The sequence below is a fragment of the Hippoglossus hippoglossus genome, chromosome 11, assembly GCF_009819705.1.
Source record: "Hippoglossus hippoglossus isolate fHipHip1 chromosome 11, fHipHip1.pri, whole genome shotgun sequence".
NCBI classification, from domain to species: domain Eukaryota; kingdom Metazoa; phylum Chordata; class Actinopteri; order Pleuronectiformes; family Pleuronectidae; genus Hippoglossus; species Hippoglossus hippoglossus.
Genome location: NC_047161.1, coordinates 14927699 through 14946496, shown reverse-complemented (window position 1 = coordinate 14946496; position 18798 = coordinate 14927699). Strand labels below are relative to the sequence as shown.

Sequence of the window (18798 nt, the reverse complement as noted above, 5' to 3'; positions counted from 1 at the left end):
GCTGCAGCGATGGGGCATGCTGCCTGTCAGGGGGCGAGAGACACAGAGAGAGAACACAGTGCGAGAGAGAGAGAGAGAGAGAGAGAGCGAGAGAGAGAGAGTGAATCCTCCCTCCTCATCCGGCTCTCTTACGCAAAGATAAATAAAGAGGCTAAAAGCCGAAGAGAAGAAGCAGAAAGGAGCTTTTGTGGTTTCCGAGTGGGGTCCCTCTCATGGCGGTTCCCACAGCACTGGGCTCGTGATGACATTCACCATGTTTCTCACACACACACACACACACACACACACACACACACACACACACACACACACACACACGCATGCTGATGGGCCCTGTGACTGCGGTGACTTTCGCTGGTGCCGGGCCCCAGACGGGACGGCGAGGGCCCCCAGAGCCACAGGCAGCCATTGTGCTGTCGCCGCGGAAACCAGCCTCTTTATGTCAGACATGTTTTTCTGTTTGTTTTCTTTTTTATGTCTTTAATGTGGGTAAGGGGGAATGTTTCCCCTCTCATCTCCCCTCCCCCCTCCCCACTGCTCTGCGTTATTTCCCCCCAATACCCATCTTCCTCCTCCTCCCACCAATCCATCCACATTTGTTTCTCCTCTTCTCCTCCCTCCTCCTCTTCCACTCCCTTCCACCCTCATGTCGACTGCCCCCCCTCCCCTGGAGATCGTCATTTGTAAAACTCTTTGCTTGGACAGCCCATATCTTTGTCGTGGTGTTGTGGCCTCCCTCTCACTCAGCTCCTTTTTATCTGTATTTCATGAGGTTTTGGCACAAACTGGCACTTTTTCTTCCTGCACTGAAAAAAAAACACACACAACAAAACAATGTGCGCAACTCTAAAACAACAAAACCTATCCCCAAAAGAATTTTGCCTTTCCCACGCTAAGCCAATTTTCTTCAGAAGATTAAACAAACTATCAATAACAAAATGAAAGAAACGGGGAGAGGAGGGGGTGAAGGAGGAAAAAAAAAAAAGAATCTGGTTATGATTCGAGCCTCTAAAGAAAAGCCAACACAGGATGCCCCAAAGTTCCCCAATGAGAAAAACAAACCTACAAAAAAAGCCAACTGTTACTATTTTTAAGTGCCTGAAGAATGTCGCTCGGTGACATGACTCAAAGGCACGCCGGGTCTCGTCCGTAATCAGTCCATTCTGACTGCGCTGCTCAACCACATCAAGACACAGTGCGCAATCTTTTATGAGCCGCAGAGAAAGACGAGGAGAAGAAGGGGAAAGTGAAATATGAAAGAGTTCAGGGCTAATCCAGTCAGTCCCCTCAGCCATGCATGCGACTGTGCCTGATTTGACCCAGGGTTTTAAGACTCTGCTAATATTAGCCACTGTAAAACTAGTTTTGTTTGAGCTGACTATCAGTCAAGTTTATGGAGGAGACAAATTTTTTATGGCATGGAGCCATGTGATGCTTAGTTCCTCTATCGGCTTTCTATTTTTGTCGGTGAAAAAAAGGCATACGGGGAACACACTTGCAACTGGGAATGGAAAGTCAACTTTGCACGACAAGGATGTATTCAGAAGAGTAAACAAATGCATCTGTCCCTCAGTCAAAATCAAAGATTTGGATAAAGTTGGTTCCAGATTCCTCAGAGGAGCTCTGAGTGGAAAACCCAGGAGCTGTTCGTCCATCCATGTTTTATCGCCCTATAGGCTGCAGCTCTCTGACACCCTCTCACTTTCCTAAATCCCTCTTATAACTTTACACCTCAGATTACGACCTTTATCAGCGAGGCATTCTGCCCGCGCCTCGTCCTGACGGCAGCTCGGAAGAGCAGCCATAAGCCCTCAAAAACCGGCATTAAAAACTTGCCGCCACCACACTGCTGGGTAATTTTTAGTGTTCCCAGAAGGGGATTAGAGTGAGTGTGCATGGAAAGAAAAGACTTTGATGGAGGAAGGGTAATGACTAACATCGTTTTCATCTCCTGAGGGAGTTGGTGCCACTTTTATTGGTTATTATTAACAATGACTAGAGCTGAGGGAAGTGATGCTCTGATCACTGAATCTGGATCCTTTCAGGATTCTTTTTTTTTTTCTTTACTGACACACAATCAAGTCTGTGTTATTCAGTAAAACTAATGGACTGGAACAGCTCAGCTGATCTATAAACTTGGGAATGAAACTTGTGAAAAACTAGTATGGCCCTATCTTGAATAGAGTGGCTCCCAAGGTCTTTTACTGACGTACAACCGCAGTGGTATCAGATGAACTCAAGTACCTTGTCATCAATACTACCTGCCAGGTTCCAAATATGTCCTCATGAATTGATTATAAAGTGTTTGTTCTTTAAAAACAAATATTTTCATGTTCAGACTATTGGTCAAGTTTGGATTTACCTTTACTTTAATTTACCTTAAATCCTCCATTCCTTCTAACCTAACGGTTTCCACATTTTACTCTCTGCTCTTAGATTAATATTTCACTCATTATATCCATTATCTTTAGCTAGGTACTTCAGCTGTTTATCTATTAGCTTATTTTACCTATAACATCTGTATCTGTCATTTAATGTTGCTTATATTTATTATTCATGCATTGATAACTCGTCCCGACTTCCTCCCATCTTGTGCATTTGGAGCCAGTTTGTGCAATAGCGTTCAGGGGATGTAGCCAATGAGGTTCTGCCTTGACACCCACTCAACAATTCTGAGTCAGTCTTAGCCGTCAGTCCTGATGTTTCACCTGTATTTATGGCATCGAATAACTATTTAAAACCAAACTTACTGGAAAGATTTTCACTCAGTCTGGTCCGAACTACTTAAAATGACAGAAACCATCTTTGAGATTTATTTGACGTATACTTTGACTGTTTAATTGGGTTCATGTCCCATCCACTAACATGGAGAGGGCAGGATTCCCGACTTATTCTGCAGCCAGCCACCATGAGCCAATCAAGACTGTTTGGCTTTACTTTTGGGCAGCAATCATGTTGTCCATCTTAATGCACAGCATCTGACCATAAAGCCTATTGTATGCACTTTTAAATCGCAAATAGTTTTTTGAGTAAAAGTAAAACACATCAATCATAACGTAAAGTTCTGTCTGTTTCGACATCAAAGAAACACAAGACAGAGATGTATGCTCACAGACATGAATACATGCATTCAAAAACCTATGTATGCATCAGATGTTTATGCAAAACCATCTTGCTGAAAGGCATATTTGCATAGTGACCCGATGCACTCTGCACAAAGCTCAGGCACAAACACACGCTGTCTTTCTCAGACAAGAAAACTTGGTTGAGGTCAATGCTGGAGGGCGACAAGCTCACTGTATATAGTACAGGAGGCTTTGATCTCAGTGCTCGGCTGTGGCAAAGACAGCCAGCCAGCGCTGAGGCCCTGCGCTACCGGAAGCTTGTGGTCTGGGACGGCTCCGTTTACTACTCTGTTCTGGTGCTAAATATACAATAATAAAAAGGCTGGCAGATTATTTCAGACTGTGATACATTTCCTCTCCAGCGAGGGAAGAAAGGACTAAGCGAGAGACAGACGTCTCCAGATCACTGAAGGACATTAAGTGATAATTACAGAGAGAGATAGGCAGAAAGAGAGAGATGAGGTTTTTCTCTCTCTTGCCTCTCTCTTCCTCTTCCTCTACCACCACAGAGGAAAGTGGCGTCTCTGAACTGAAGAGGGGCGCCTGCTGTATTAGACTGCCAATGATTGGCTATGATTGCATTGTCTGATCCCATAAGGGATAAAAGGGCAGCAACACACACGCTCTCTCACCACATGCCTGTATTTCATTGCTCAACGATCACTGCCTCCTCAGAAGTGAAACATGGCTTTTTTGAAAACATCTTTAGACGAGTAGCCATAAAAGAGAATATGATTCAAATTCAAACATTGTCTTTATCTTTTTCAAATCGGTTTTCTGAAACACTAAAGGCACACACACACACACACACACACACACACACACACACACACACACACACACACACACACACACACACACACTCGCACACACTCGCACGCCCCTATGTACTCGACTTCACCACCAGTCCACCACACTCCTCTCAAAGCTCTTTGATCCCCGGTCGAGGGTCCTCTCCGTGGTGCCTCTGTCTGAATTCCAGAGATTCTGGGATAATTCAAACGTTTCACGGCACATACTTGGTCCCCCCAGGAGACAGCGGCGGAGATGGAAAATGCCACCACGGTCCCCGGCTCACTCTCCCTCCATTGTCCCTACTCTTTAATCAGGCCCTCTCTGTGGCTCGCGCTGCCACCGTGGTGTGTTGTCTCAGCCTGGGAAAATGCCGGCCTAAGTGGCTGTTATGTACTGAGGCGCAGACCACAGGGACCCAGAGGGGTGCTGCTGGATCCCTCTGTGCCAGCCACGGGTCTCAGAGTGGCTAACACACACAATGAGTGAGGTCCCAAATCTGGATGTAGCCACACACAACAGCCAACGCTACATGTATTTACTTTTTAGACTTTGCTTTGATCAGTACATCATATATCATCATAATCATAGGTGCATGGTGATAAATCATGAATATTATTTATTCCAAAACAGTTACTGGGTGGAAACCAGCATTGAACTGCCATGCAGATGGGGCAGTATTGCAGTGTGCTTGCTTGGCTGTGAAAGGTCTGTGGAGAGGGAGTTTCCTGCCCTTATGTCAACACATGACCAAAACAAAGGCCTTGTGTTTCCCTGAGTCAGAGAGAAGAAGGTCAGGAACCAGCCCTAGCTCAGAGTTGAACCCATTTCAGCTTTGTTTAGGGACAGACTCGTGTCAGGGCTGGGCAGCTGGGTCAACCGACGGTTGGCCTGCCTTCAGCCGGACAAAGCGCTCCCTCGGGTCAGATTTACAAGGACTGAGTCAAACCCTACTGGTTTATATTTAGTGCTTATAAGCGTGAACTGAGTTTTTATGATGTGCCATAAATTTCATTTTCAAAAGAGGTTGAGTATGGAGGCTCATGTACGCCTACTCTGTGGTTTCTCCAGGCCACCACGAAGCCTTTGTGTTCACCCTGTTTGCCATGGGAAAATATCTGAAACAAATAAGTCGCCTGGTCGGCACCCATCATTGTAAAAAACACTTCTAAGAGCTGTGGATTGTGCTGAGAGGGTGTGGCACAGTGCTTAAGGAACTACTTGTTTACTCTCACTATGTCAAAAAATAGAAGAGGCACTATTTTCTCTCCGAGATGGAAGGCAAATAAACAAGTATTCTTGAGTTGACGTTGTGGGAAGGCGCGAGCCGCCTGTGGTTGTGCAGCGACATGCTGGACTTGGTATGAGCAGGAGTTTGACACTTTGAGGCTCTTGCCCCAAAACATCATCACCATCATCATCACTATCAATGAGTTTCTGCAATGGAGAGAGGGAGACATCACTCAAAGTTCATAGTAGCTAAAACAAGCCTGTGTGAAATCTAAATGTGCAAAAAGTTAAAGATTTCCAAGCATCAAAAATATGTGTGTATTGGATGTGTCTACACATATGGCATTATCTGCAGTGTGTGAGACAATGTGGATCCTATTGTTAGTCAAACATACTCACACATGGGTAACTCAAGGTCCGGGGCCACGACTTGAGTTCTCACCCCTGCTGAGCGAAGATCCTTCCCTGTTGTGTATTCAGACAATGTTAATCTCAGACTCTCAGCTCCCTGCAATTGCAAATCTTGTGTTTGCAGAGGCCGCTGTGCTGCTGTTCAGCAACACTTACATAAGCTGTTTTCAGACATGAACTCAGGAGGATGTCCGTAAAATTTGGTTTACGGAGTCTGCCTTTCACACATGAACAATGCAGCAGGGGAGCCTCCGCTCAGACGCATTCATAACAACATCAGTAGAGTGTTCAGGTGAGGGGTGGCACAGCAGGCAGAGACAGGACTTAACATATAAAGTCCTTGTCAGTCCTTATCAACATCTTCGTCGGTGTCTTCTATATATACGGAACTGGATTTTCATCCTGAGATATATGTATTCCTTTTGGGTATTTTTCATTTGTGTGTCTGTCGCATGTGAGAAACATCATCAACACTCCTCCCAGAACATATAGATAGTGTAGAAAACATTTTTAATGACATCATAAATGTATGCAGTATTTATATTTCCTCTACTATAAATGCTTCAGTTTCTAATTCTAATCTCTTCTAAATTCACCTGTCTCTATAGTGGAAATATATTTGTTGAGTTCAGCCAGAGACCTTTACGTGTGGTTTCAATGGAAGGTTCTTTTGAAAGTTAATTTGTATGTCTGTCTTTTAGAGATGTACTGCAGAGTAATGGCTCAGCAGTATAACTGCACGCGCCCACATGTTAATAGCAATTACATAACATTGGTATTTTAGGCTCTAATATTTTTTTGTTGATCACAGTTGAATGGGATCAACTGTCATGTCTGTGATGCACAGTGTTTAGATACTCTGTGTCAGTGTCATGCAATTACCAAGCCATAACCACTATAGGAGACAAGATTATCAACAACAGGACTAACACATTGTACTGCAGCACTAACACTGACAACTACTTAATATCTAACACTTTTTAAGCTTATGTCAAAATTAATTAATTTAGCAGTATACAATTAATATTGACATGAGTTAATGTTATTTCAAAAAACACAGAGAGGCTGACGTAGCTAAAATATCCAGAATAATCTTCCGCATTTGGAGTTTGCATACCAGCGATCTGGGGATGTAGTCGTGGTGGCGAGGTCCTGTCGATACACACACACTTGACCAAGTCAGTCAGTATAAGCTGTCAATCATGATGTTTCGCCCCCTTTTGGTTTTTCCTAGCATCAGCTAATTATATCCAAACTCACCAGAAATAAATAACAATTAAACATACACCAGTGTGATAAGAACTATCTGAAAAAGCAGAAACCATCTTTGAATTTGAATTTTATTTTACGTCTACTTTAACTTTTTAGTTTGGTCCATATCCCATCCATCAACATGGAAGAGCGAAGAGTCATTTAAGACCTATACTGCATCCAGCCACCAGGTGGCGATCGAGACGCTTTGGCATCACTCTGGGAGCATCCTGTCCTCCATCTTCACATACAATCTATGGCTGCATTTGAATTGTCCATTTTGCATAGGAACCTTCCTAACTAAATTAAATGACCTGGAAGTATTTCAGTGGCCGACATAAGAGCTGTTTGAATTCTCAAAATGATAAGGAAAGGAGCTTCAATGCTTCCTAACTTATCTCCTTTAGCATAGGAAACACCGGACCATCCTTTATGAAAGGAAAGGAGAAATGCCGCCCCTCAAGTCCTTGCGGCAGCAACATTTAAAGCCACTCAACTTCATATTTGCACCTGAACACACCCACTTAAATATAAAATACAGAACAGCTGTTTTATTCTCATGACACGATCCAAAACTGATGTGAATCCTCACATGATCATCATCAGAGCTAAATACTTGTGTAAAAGTTATTTGAATCTCCTGATTGTGGAAAAAATGATTTCTCCACTAAGGTTTTATATATTCCTCACATTATTATATTATTTCATCAATTTTTTGGTTTTTGTTTGTTTCTGTGAGTAACTGATGGTTAAATGTTGTCTCTGTATATCTTTTCTCAGGACGTGTCATTCTGTTTTAGACAGGTAACTTTATTATAACTGTCAGAGCACAGCACAGACTACTGTACATTTTGTGTGTATCTTCTGTTATAAATATACTTGTTTTTAAAAATAAAACACTGAGTGTAAGTGGAGTCGAATTTTCTCCGCAACGTGGATCTCCTTTCCTAACTCCTTACGTCTTCTCCTTCACATCTTTCCTTGACCTGGTGACGTATTCCATAGGGGTCAAGGAATAGTGGTTAGAAAAGGAGAGTATTTAGATTTTCAGAACGCAGCCTGCGACAAAGTGAATACAAATAAATTAAAACAATGTAAACATTGTATCATAAGCCACTATAAACTATTTAATTTACCTGAGAAATCTGCCTCTTGAACATGTGAATGTGAAGGCTCACACTCAGGTTTTATGACCTCACACCTCCTGCCATTTCTACAATATATAAAGAATCATCCAGGCCAGATTTGATTGAGGTACAAGGTCTTGGTGGCTTTCAGATCATTTTCCACCTTTTCTAACAACACGTTTTTTAAAGCGCCACAAAGTTTTACAGTACGTTGGGTGGCTTTTTGGCTGTGTCGGTCGCTGATTGGATAAGACAAACAAGTCACCGGGGGCTGAAGGCGGAAGTGTTTGGCTGAATGCAGCGCTGTACGATGGGCGTTGATAACCGCTGTTCTTGTGCTATATTAAAGTTGTGGCGACGTTCATTAAACAGGTGAGAGCATCATATGTCTTCCTTAAACCTCAGTGTGTGTTGACCTGCCTCGTAAAGTGCAGCTGTTTGCAGTAGCTCCAAATAGCAGTCGCTGCTGGGCGCTAGCAACACAGGCTAGCATGTTGTTAGCATCCTCCTCTCAGATCCCCTGTCAAACACATGCCTGTACGTTTCAACGTGGGTGCCATTGACTCCTGGCAACCTGAAAGAAGACAGCTTTCCAAAAGTGGTGGCAGTAAATCTTGGATTTCTAAAGTTTGCTTCCCAAAACTAAGGCCTGTATAATATTGTTGTTAAATCCCCACGTCTCTGTCATATCACTGGGGCTTGCTCTTATTTTACACTCTCAAAAACTTGTCAAGCCGGATGCTCGTGCCTGTACATCGGTATCTTGATATATGGAAATCAAACATGTTGACAGTGACTTCACCAGCAAAACGTTTGTGCTGCATGCCAGGGGATTTTCTGAAAGACCCTAGATTTAGGGAAAATGCCCCAAATTCCTTAAGCAGAGTAACAATGAGGGCATTATGTTTTATTCAATAAATAGTATTTTATCTTTGTATTTAGTATGATGCTAAATACTAATAGTATTTAGTATGTACGAACATAAACATGGAAATCGTTAGATGTTTGGGCATTAAGTGCCAACGTCTCTCCATGTTTCCTTGGTTTCCAGTATATATATGTATACATATTTAAATGTTTCTATTTTTCTTTGGATGTTTCTAGATTTTTTTATTTATATATTTTTTGTTCTAATAACTGACGGCACCAGGCAGAGACAAGAGAACTTTTATAAGTACATTTTTAATTTTGCCACGAGAAAAAAACGTTTCTTTCATGGACCAAATGTAATATCAGATGAAGGACTGAAGTATATGAAAACATAGGACTTGAACAGATATATTTCACAAGCCTGGTTTTGGGACCCTTTCATGATACAGATAGACCAGGGTTGGTTTGAACAAAGTCTGAAACTGTGTTGCAACATCCTTATCTGAATTGACACAGAAAGACGTGTTGCTTAACCTCATTGATTAAAACACTGCACGACCCTAACTCACTGGTAAATATTTCCCTTTCTCCTTGTGACCCATTTTGACTTGGAATTGCCAGCATCTTTGTTGTTTACAGAACCTGAGAAGTTCCCAACCTGTTGCTGTTCCCTATTTTAAAGTGACCTTCTCTTTCCTCTCTCTGGCAGGGGTCACTGAAGTTCAGACATGGAGGTGCCCTGCTACCTGCCCAAACTGCTGTTTGAGCTCAATGAGCAGCGAAAGCGAGACTTTTTCTGTGACTGCAGCATCCTTGTCGAGGGCCGTGTTTTCAAGGCCCATCGCAATGTGTTGTTTGCTGGTAGCGGCTATTTCCGAGCTCTCCTGGTTCACTATCTGCAGGTGAGAGAAGCTGTCTTTGCAGTGTTTTGTTTTCTTCAGTGGTGGGAAATGAGTGTTGTGCATGACTTCTTAGAAAAAATATTGTGTACTGGCCATGATAAAGTATTTGTGTTGTGTTTTATTTACATTGATGCCTTTACGTCTTAGATAAACTGATATTTCATATGGAGAATACAAGAAATTTGCACTGTCAAATGAATAAACTAATGGCTTTGTCTCAACTCTGTCTTTTCAGGATAATGGTCAACGCAACAGCACAGCATCACTGGACATTGTAACGGCTGATGCTTTCTCAATTATCCTGGACTTCCTCTACTCTGGCCGCTTGGCCTTAAACAGACGCAATGTCATTGAGGTGATGTCAGCTGCCAGTTACCTGCAGATGACTGACCTGGTGAACTTCTGTAAAGGATACATCCGCTCATCATTGGAAATATGCAACAAAGACAAGGAGAGGAACACTGAGAAGGAGGAGCGGGCACAAGATGGAGCGATGGGTCCCGCAGACAGCGGTACTCCAACCGTGGCGATTTCCAGTGGTGCAGGGGCTGCAGAGCCTCATTCGCAGGTTGCGGAGGCAGATAGAGGGGCAGGTTTAGGTCCGGAGTCGGCTAGAACTCCCTTGTCGAACCCTGTTGCCACACCTCCAGGGACCAGCAGGGACATGGACAGCGATTACCATTCCAGGGAGGAGTTTGCATCCGGGAGTGAAGGACAGAAGGGACACATGGATCAGACAAACCTCTCATCTTCCTCATCCACTGCTTTGACCCCAGAGTTAGTGAACCCTAAGATAGAGTACGACCCTGATGAGGAGCTTATGGAGTCCCCTGACACCAAAGACCTTTCCTCGTATCCTGGGCCTTCTTTGCATAATCCTCATCATAGCAGGCTACATCCCCCAAGTCCCAACGAGCGCTCCTCCCTGGGATACAGCTCTTCTTATAATGCCAGGCAGCTGATTGAGATGCTGGCCAGAGGTGAGGGCCCCAGTCCCCTGGGGGACAGAGTGGGGCAGCGCTTTTCCCAAGGACTTAGTAACAGCCCAGGAGGTGGCAGAATGGATGAAAGTGTAGGTTTCGTGGGATCGTCTATCATGGAGATGCAGTCTGACTGGCTTGGAGAGGATGCAGGTTATTAACAAAATCACATGTTAAATCTCAGGCAGAGAAGACAAGGCATTTTGCAGTGTTGTCCTAATGAGATGGATTTCAATTATTGGCCTCTCTCTCCCCCTGCAGGCGATGGCTTGGTAGTGCCAGTGAAGCTCCACAAGTGCCCATTCTGCCCGTACACTGCCAAACAGAAGGGCATCATGAAGCGACACATCCGTTGTCACACAGGAGAGAGACCCTTCCCCTGCCCCATGTGTTGCAAGAGGTTCACAAGACAGGAGCACCTCCGCAGCCATTCCCTCAGTGTAAGATATCAGTGTTGCCGTGACAGCAAAAAAGGATGTTGCATCACATAACTTGGTTCCGATAAGAAGGCTTTTTAAGTCTAGTTACCTCTGCAGAGGAGAATATGTGTTCATTTGTTTCTGTCTGTTTGCTCGCTTAGTTGTTTGCAGGTTCACACGAAAACTACCAAATCAATTTCCACCAAAATGGTTTGCGGAGTAGCCTGTAGGAACATAAACATAAAGGAATATTTTGCCGCTAGAAATAAATGTCCACAATAAAGAAGCAGGGTCTTCCCATATTATCTCTACTCATGTGTCACAGCCTCTGAAATATAGATTTTGGAGTAAGGAAATTAATGTTTTCTGTGAGATCGTTTTCCTATAGGTTAATAATGTTAGCTATATTCTTTACTATTAGGTCTTCATGATCGTAATAAGGCGATAACTCTGATGCTATATTGAAGGGAGTGGTTACATTTTATTTTTCATATTCAAAAAAAGAATGAGAAACTCAATACATATTCTAAGAACTTTATTGAACATGACACTAACGTAGCAAAACCGCAGTAAAAAATTCATGTGATAAAAATATATATATTCTTTGTCCACATAATTTGAACAACAGGAATAAATGTGCTTCATGCTTGGTGTTTTCTTGATGACATGCAAGGACATATATACTGAAGATTTAACTTTCACTATGATAACACATGCGTATGTGTAGAATTTTCATATACAGCTTTCTTTCATGGACCAAATGTAAGATCAGATGAAATAATATTAAAAAAAAAGACAAGGACTGAAGTATATGAAAACCTAGTACTTGAACAGAAATATTTCACAAGCCTGGTTTCGGGACCATTTCATGATACAGATAGACCAGGATTGTTTGAACAAAGTCTGAAACTGTGTTGCATCAGCTTTTTCTGGATTGACACAGAAAGATGTGTTGCTTAACATCATTGATTTAAAACACTGCATGACCCTAACTCAGTGGTTGAACAACATCTGTTGAGCAGGAAATGATTAAACTTGTTAAAGGTTTGAATTTGAATTCATTCTTGTTTGAGAGTAAATTTTTTTAATGGTTTGTACAAATGAATTTTAAACCAGTAATAGCTCACATTTAGTCGTAAACAGTAATTAGCCGCTTCAGTCTTTAATTTAGCGCAGTCAAATTAACTGCTTTAATCCCTGTTGCTTGTGAGTAGTAAAGCACAATCAGAGCAGTTAATCCTTTGGCTCTTATATTGTTTTTCACTGTACTGTATAATAATGTCAAAGTTGTTGTTGCTGCCTCTACAAAATGATTAAAATACTGCTGTGTCTCTGTCACTGTTCACTATCACCAGGTCCACAGGCACTACTGGCCCGTGTCTTGTAAGAGCTGCAGACGGACCTTCACCGGATCCAGTGTGTCGCCGGGGCTCAGACGCTTCGGCATCTGCGACAACTGCAATTGCGTGACAACCACTCATGATGAGTCCACCCCCGTTCCGGCTGCCAGCCAACCAGAGCCCATGGAGCGTGCAGATGGCGGTACAGATTGGTCCAGTTTTATGGACGACGTGGACGAGGTGGAGGTTGGCAGAGTGGAGGACTTGGTGGAGAAACAGATGATTGAACGGCAGCTTGCCGTCTGCAGTGATGTCGGTCACACACTGTGAATCTGTTGCCCACTGTGCGCAGTGATGAAAACAATGTTGACTCTTAACCGTTCTGCTGTGCAGTTGTTAACTGTGGCCAAACTGCTGTTGATGTTAAATTATTGCTGTATCATGAGCTTATTTATTGATTTATATGTAACCACAAAATTATTCGTTTTGACTATTTGGCTCCTGTGATTTGTCTGACAGCAGATGGATTCAGGATTCAGTGTTTGTGTTTTTTTTAAATCATAAATGTGCTCTTTAACTTCCTGCCTGTTTACATAAAGACAATTTCAAAGCTGTACTTTCCTGCATTTTTATAATCAATACACAAGATGGACAAAGAGCTTGTTCTATATTATGATGACAGCTTAATCCAGATTAAATTTCACAGCAAAAAAATTGCTTTTGTTATGATGGGACCACTGTGGGAATTGTTACAAAGAAATGTGTTGTGTAACTGTGGACATGCTTTTCATCTAATTTATCTGTATTCATGTGCTTTTTTACAGTCCGAGATGTGTAAATATAAAGATGTGCTAATTTCACTGCTGCTTGACATACGTTATATTTGCATCAAGCTGTTTGATGCTTTCCAGTCGTTAAATCTGACCCATACAGTGACATTTTTACTTGAAGGTAACTAATCCTCGAACCCTTAGTGAAAGATGTGATCTAGGTCAATGGTGATGTTTCCTCAACTATCTCCTGGGGAGAAGATTAAGACAGTAGACCCGAGGCCAGGCCTTTTGATCAAGCTTTTAGAGTTTGATGAATTCATTCATCAATTCTCCTCTTAGAATTAAAACATCCATAGTGGTGGTCCTGCTTTGTGGTCCCAAGTTCATTCAGTACACACGTTTCCCTCTCAGGTTTGGTCCTTCAGTTCTTTAGTTGAAAAGGATTGTCTGACACTTCACTATGCTGTTCATCACTGTCCCATCCAGCTCTAAAGTTTCTCTCCCACTGAATCCTTTACCCGTTTTTCTCTTTGATACAAAGGCTGTTGTGATATAGTTGTTGTTCATTTTAAACACAGAAATTTCTTCACAAAATGAAGGTGCCCTGCGATCGCCTATATACTGGTGTCAATATTATTGATGTAACCACGTGGCCAGCGATATTGGTTTGGGTAACATGTTGTGAAAAAGCATCTTAAAGGGATAGTTCATTATCCACTTCTCTGCCGATGCGGGGGGAGGGACGCTAAAATTACCGACGGCAGATATCAGAGGACAGTTGGGATGAACTATCCTTTTAACAATGGACTGTATTGAGTGGGCGTGGCTTATGTGGACTGTACAAAAGGTATAGTCAATTTAAGAATCCGTAAACAACAGCAGAGTATTTCTACAGTAGAACAGTGGTCAAAGGATCCTAATCCTCCTCTTCCTCCTCAATGGTGATCATGTTGCCTCCATTGCGTCCTACCTGCATTATTCTCATCCTTATTAGTGTGTTATTGATTGGACCTGGAGGCGCAGCGCACTACGAGCCGAACTGGGCCAGTCTGGATGCCAGACCCCTGCCCGGGTGGTACGACGAGGCCAAGATCGGGATCTTCGTGCACTGGGGGGTCTTCTCGGTCCCCGGCTACGGCCAGTTCAGCGAGTGGCTCTGGTACTGGTGGAGGCACGACAAGCGCGCAGATATCGTGGAGTTCATGAAGACAAACTACCCGCCGGACTTCAAATACGCGGATTTTGCGAGGATGTTTCACGCGGAGTTCTTCGATCCGGATGCGTGGGCTGATATATTCAAAGCATCGGGAGCCAGGTAGGGTCATCAGGTCCATTTCTACCGGGTACCGACACGTGCTGATGTTTATGGGGCCATACAAATGTCATACATAGGTCAAATCTTTGCACGTTATAACAAGATGTTGTGCGCATGGTTTCGCAGGTATGTGGTCTTCACATCCAAACACCATGAGGGATTCACCAACTGGCCTTCAGAAACTTCCTGGAACTGGAACTCGATGGACGTCGGTCCTCACCGGGACCTGGTGGGAGAACTGTCTGCTGCTGTCAGGAAGAGGTAGATGCTGCATCTGGCGTTATTCAAATCCACCTTTCTGTCATCCTTATTGATAATTGATAATGATCAGTAGATTAATAAATTCTTTTGAGACCATGCAAGGGAATGAGTGTTAGTGTTATCTGCAAAACAGGATCATATGATTTAAAGGTTGTATAGCAGCCAATGTCTAATTTCTAAATGTAAATGGGTAATTGAGTGCTGAGAAGAGATTGAGGTCATACTCCCTCTGTTTGTCTTGTAATTCAATCTTTTTGTTGCTGCTGGGTGTGTGTTCATGTTAATGCATGCCAGTCAACACTCCACACGTGACAACACCCAGAAGATTTGCTCCTCTTCAGAGCACACACCTCCCACCTCAGCCACAAACCTGTTCCACCAGAATCACTGCAGCCACACCTTGTTTTTTACATTACATGTAATTTGGCAGGGCAGACGCTTTTATCCAAAGCGACTTACAATGAGTGCATTCAACATCTATGAAGGGGGTACAGTATCTTGCCCAAGGACACAGCATGTGGATTGGGAAGACTGAGGATTGAACCGCCGACCTTCTGGTTGGACGACTCTACCCCCTCAGCAACAGCCACCCAGTTTACATGGGCTTTGCATGGCACGACACAGCGATGTGCAAATATATGCATAAATGATCTAACTCTTAACAGAGAGGCAATTGAGACTTTGAACAGTTGAAATAAAAAGGAGTAGCTTACAACTACGTTTTATATTTACCAGTGATTCTCTGCCACCAGATCCCTGCACATGGGTCTCTACCATTCCCTGTACGAGTGGTATAATCCCCTTTACTTGTCGGATAAAGCCTCCGGATTCAAGACTCAAAATTTTGTGGCCATGAAGACTCTCCCGGAGCTCAGGCTCCTAGTGGAGACATACAGACCAGATCTGATCTGGTCAGATGGGGACTGGGAGGCCCCAGATACCTACTGGAACTCCACCCAGTTTCTGGCCTGGCTCTATAATGACAGCCCAGTCAAGGTGAAACACCCACCACACACACACAGTATGTTGGTTCAATCTTTACTTGCTTACTTACTTACTTATGTATCAATCATGTTTACTGTCGTGGAAATTTATCATGAGATTTGAAATAATGAGTTTCTCAGACCGGAGTTGTCTGGAGGTTTAATTATTAGCAGAGGTTTATACAGTCAGCAACATGGCTCAGAGTGCAACAACAAGAAAGTTAAAAAGGAGGGTTTTTATACAATGTGATAAATGGGAAACAGAACAGAAAGCAGACAGGACCGTCTGCTGTCTGGCATCACTGTTACAGAAAGAGGAATCAAATCCAGCACACAGTTGCACAAATAAAGGTCAACAGGAGGTGGAAGACATTGATGTTGTATCAGCTAAGTGCACAGAAAACAGTCAAAACAGTAATAAGACATTGATCAGTGGAATTTTCCATTACACTACATTAGGATGAGGTGGTTACCAATGACCGGTGGGGTATTGGCTGCTACTGCAAACATGGAGGCTACTACAACTGTGCTGACAGGTACAGCCCAAGTAAACTTCCAGACCACAAGTGGGAGAAATGTCAGTCCATCGACACCCGTTCCTGGGGCTACAGAAGAGACATGAAGTTCAAGGAACTCATGGACCTACCCACCATCATAAAGGTGAAACATCACATTACCCTGTTATTTTTGTCATACCTAATTTGGAGATGCAGCGTTCATCTAACACTCTTTTTTTTTGTCAGGACATGGTGACCGTGGTAGCAATGGGAGGCAACTACCTATTGAACATCGGGCCCATGTCAGATGGAATGATCGCCCCAGTGTTCGAGGAGCGGCTGAGGGAACTCGGTGCCTGGTTGCAGATAAATGGGGATGCTATCTATGCTTCCACTGTCTGGAGGAACCAGACGGAGAACAACACGGTCGAAGTTTGGTGAGAATTAGAAGTCACGATCTGTTTCACTGTTATGCAAAAGACTGATTTAGTTTGGCTTTAACCACTGTTTGCTCCCCCTAAAGGTACACTGCCAAAAACACCACAGTTTATGCCATACTGCTGGGTTGGCCCTCCAACCAACCATTTCACCTAACAACGCCTAAGATATCTGGAACAACCAGCGTAAGCCTTACTCACTGTGTCTGTTAAAGGAGGATATGATGCTTTTCAGCTTTCCCTATCTTCTACTGTGTTACATGGGTGGCTTCTTTGTATGCTAAAGGATAAATGATAAATTGACTGTATTTATATTGTGCTTTTCTAGTCTCATCAAAGCACTTTAACGTACATTCCACATTCACCGACTCACATTCATACAGTGCTACTGTACACAACTGTCTGCAAAGCCGTCAGGAGCAGGTTGAGGTTTAGTATCTTGCCCAAGGACACTTCCGCATGCAGAAGGGAGGAGTTGGGGATAGAATCACCGACCTTGTGGTTAGTGGACGACACGTTCTACCGAAGCCACCCAAGGTTAAAAAGCCCAAAGTCTGCATTAAAGAGAGTTCCTCCTAAAAACATTGCTCCTGAAATGCCTAGTCAGAAAAATTAAGAACCTGAGTATAAGTAAAATATGTCTCCTTTTGAATTTCACTTCATTGTATTTAAGAAAAACTCAAGCTTATTCATCTCTCGCATCCACAGGTGACACTTCTGGACTATCCCGACATGAGACTGAAGTGGAAGCCAGTGACGCAAACAGGCGGACTGATGATTCTTATGCCTCTGATGCCACCGTCTCATGGAAATGCCTGGACTCTGAAGCTGGAGGGCGTAGCCTGACATATAGTGTTGTGTCAAGTTGCATATCTGTTACACTGATGTTTACTAAATCTAATACTCATGTATAGATGAAATCATCAGTAAGTTTTAATGTAGGTGCCAAAAATAGTAAATTTTTTAAAACTTTATTCATAAGTCTTTCAGTAATTAAACATACAAACTTGCATCACTGTTTTAATACGTAGGCACCACAATCCAGTGGGTCTTTATCTTTCTTCGGTATAACTGAAGTGACTGCTTGTGTCAAAGTTTCAGGTAATTTTTGTTTTATCAGTATTTCTTCATATACTGAGCATAAGACGGGGGATAGCTTTGACGGAAAGGTTTTGTAAAATTCTATGGGAAACCCATCCAGCCCCCCTGCACTGCCGCTGTGGATCAAATTTATTGCTTGAGAAATTTCCTGGGATGTTATAGCTGCCTCAAAGTTGGCTTGGGCTTCTGGGTCAATTTCTGGATTGACGATTTTGTCAAGGAAAGCATTAACCTCGGAGACGTGTACAACAGATTCGGATGGGTATAAATTATTATAAATAATTAATAATTTTGGGTTGTGTGGAAGTCCAGGTGCCAAACGGATCTCAGGAATAAACGGATCTCAGGAATAGCTCTACTAGCCGCTAATATTTCAAGTTGGTGCGATAGAAGTCTACCTGCTTTGTCGCCATGTTCATAAATTGTCGAACCTAGACTTATACAAAAGTTGTTCAGTATATCTAGTTCAGTTGCAGAAGTAGTTGTTCCTCTTGTCTACTTCTGCTTCTTGGGTGGTCAGCTCTGAAAGAGTGTGCCTTTCCTCCTTTCAAATGGAGAATAATAAATCAAAACCAGGCAATGGTCCGAAATAACAATGATGTGATACTGACAATTTGTGACAAAGGGGAGAGGTCCATCAACAAGCAACAAAAAAAAAAATCTTGTCTATATGTTTGTATAACTTGATGAATGACAAAAGAACCATAGCTGACTTAGAAATTGCATTACCGCAAAAATTGTATTTTTGATCATCTAAAGTTATAAGCTTAATGTTTACATGAATGAATGAATTGAATTACAATGAAATGTAATGTACTTAGTTGTAGGGTTTACTGAACCAAAACAATGTATGGCCCACTTCCATTGCATGAACAGAAATGGACTTTGTGTGTGAATGTTTTTCAGTGTGTAACATATGAGAATAAATACAAAGATTTTCACTTTCATGTCATGTTTCATGATATTTATTCCCTTTTCATGTTT

General features: G+C 42.7%; 2 protein-coding genes across 2 annotated transcripts; both read left to right on the top strand.

Annotated features, from left to right (window-relative positions):
* The first annotated feature begins 8190 nt into the window (after positions 1-8190).
* On the top strand, positions 8191-13154 carry zbtb8b (zinc finger and BTB domain containing 8B). The gene is made up of 5 exons (XM_034599486.1): positions 8191-8308; positions 9516-9708; positions 9944-10841; positions 10950-11128; positions 12463-13154. Exons 2-5 carry the CDS (start codon positions 9535-9537, stop codon positions 12775-12777), a joined length of 1566 nt encoding a protein of 521 aa, XP_034455377.1. The 5' UTR covers positions 8191-8308; positions 9516-9534; the 3' UTR covers positions 12778-13154.
* A 972-nt stretch (positions 13155-14126) lies between these two features.
* On the top strand, positions 14127-18719 carry LOC117770265 (tissue alpha-L-fucosidase-like). The gene is made up of 7 exons (XM_034599487.1): positions 14127-14535; positions 14662-14796; positions 15549-15792; positions 16239-16439; positions 16523-16713; positions 16800-16899; positions 17422-18719. Exons 1-7 carry the CDS (start codon positions 14159-14161, stop codon positions 17557-17559), a joined length of 1386 nt encoding a protein of 461 aa, XP_034455378.1. The 5' UTR covers positions 14127-14158; the 3' UTR covers positions 17560-18719.
* The last annotated feature ends 79 nt before the right edge of the window (positions 18720-18798 follow it).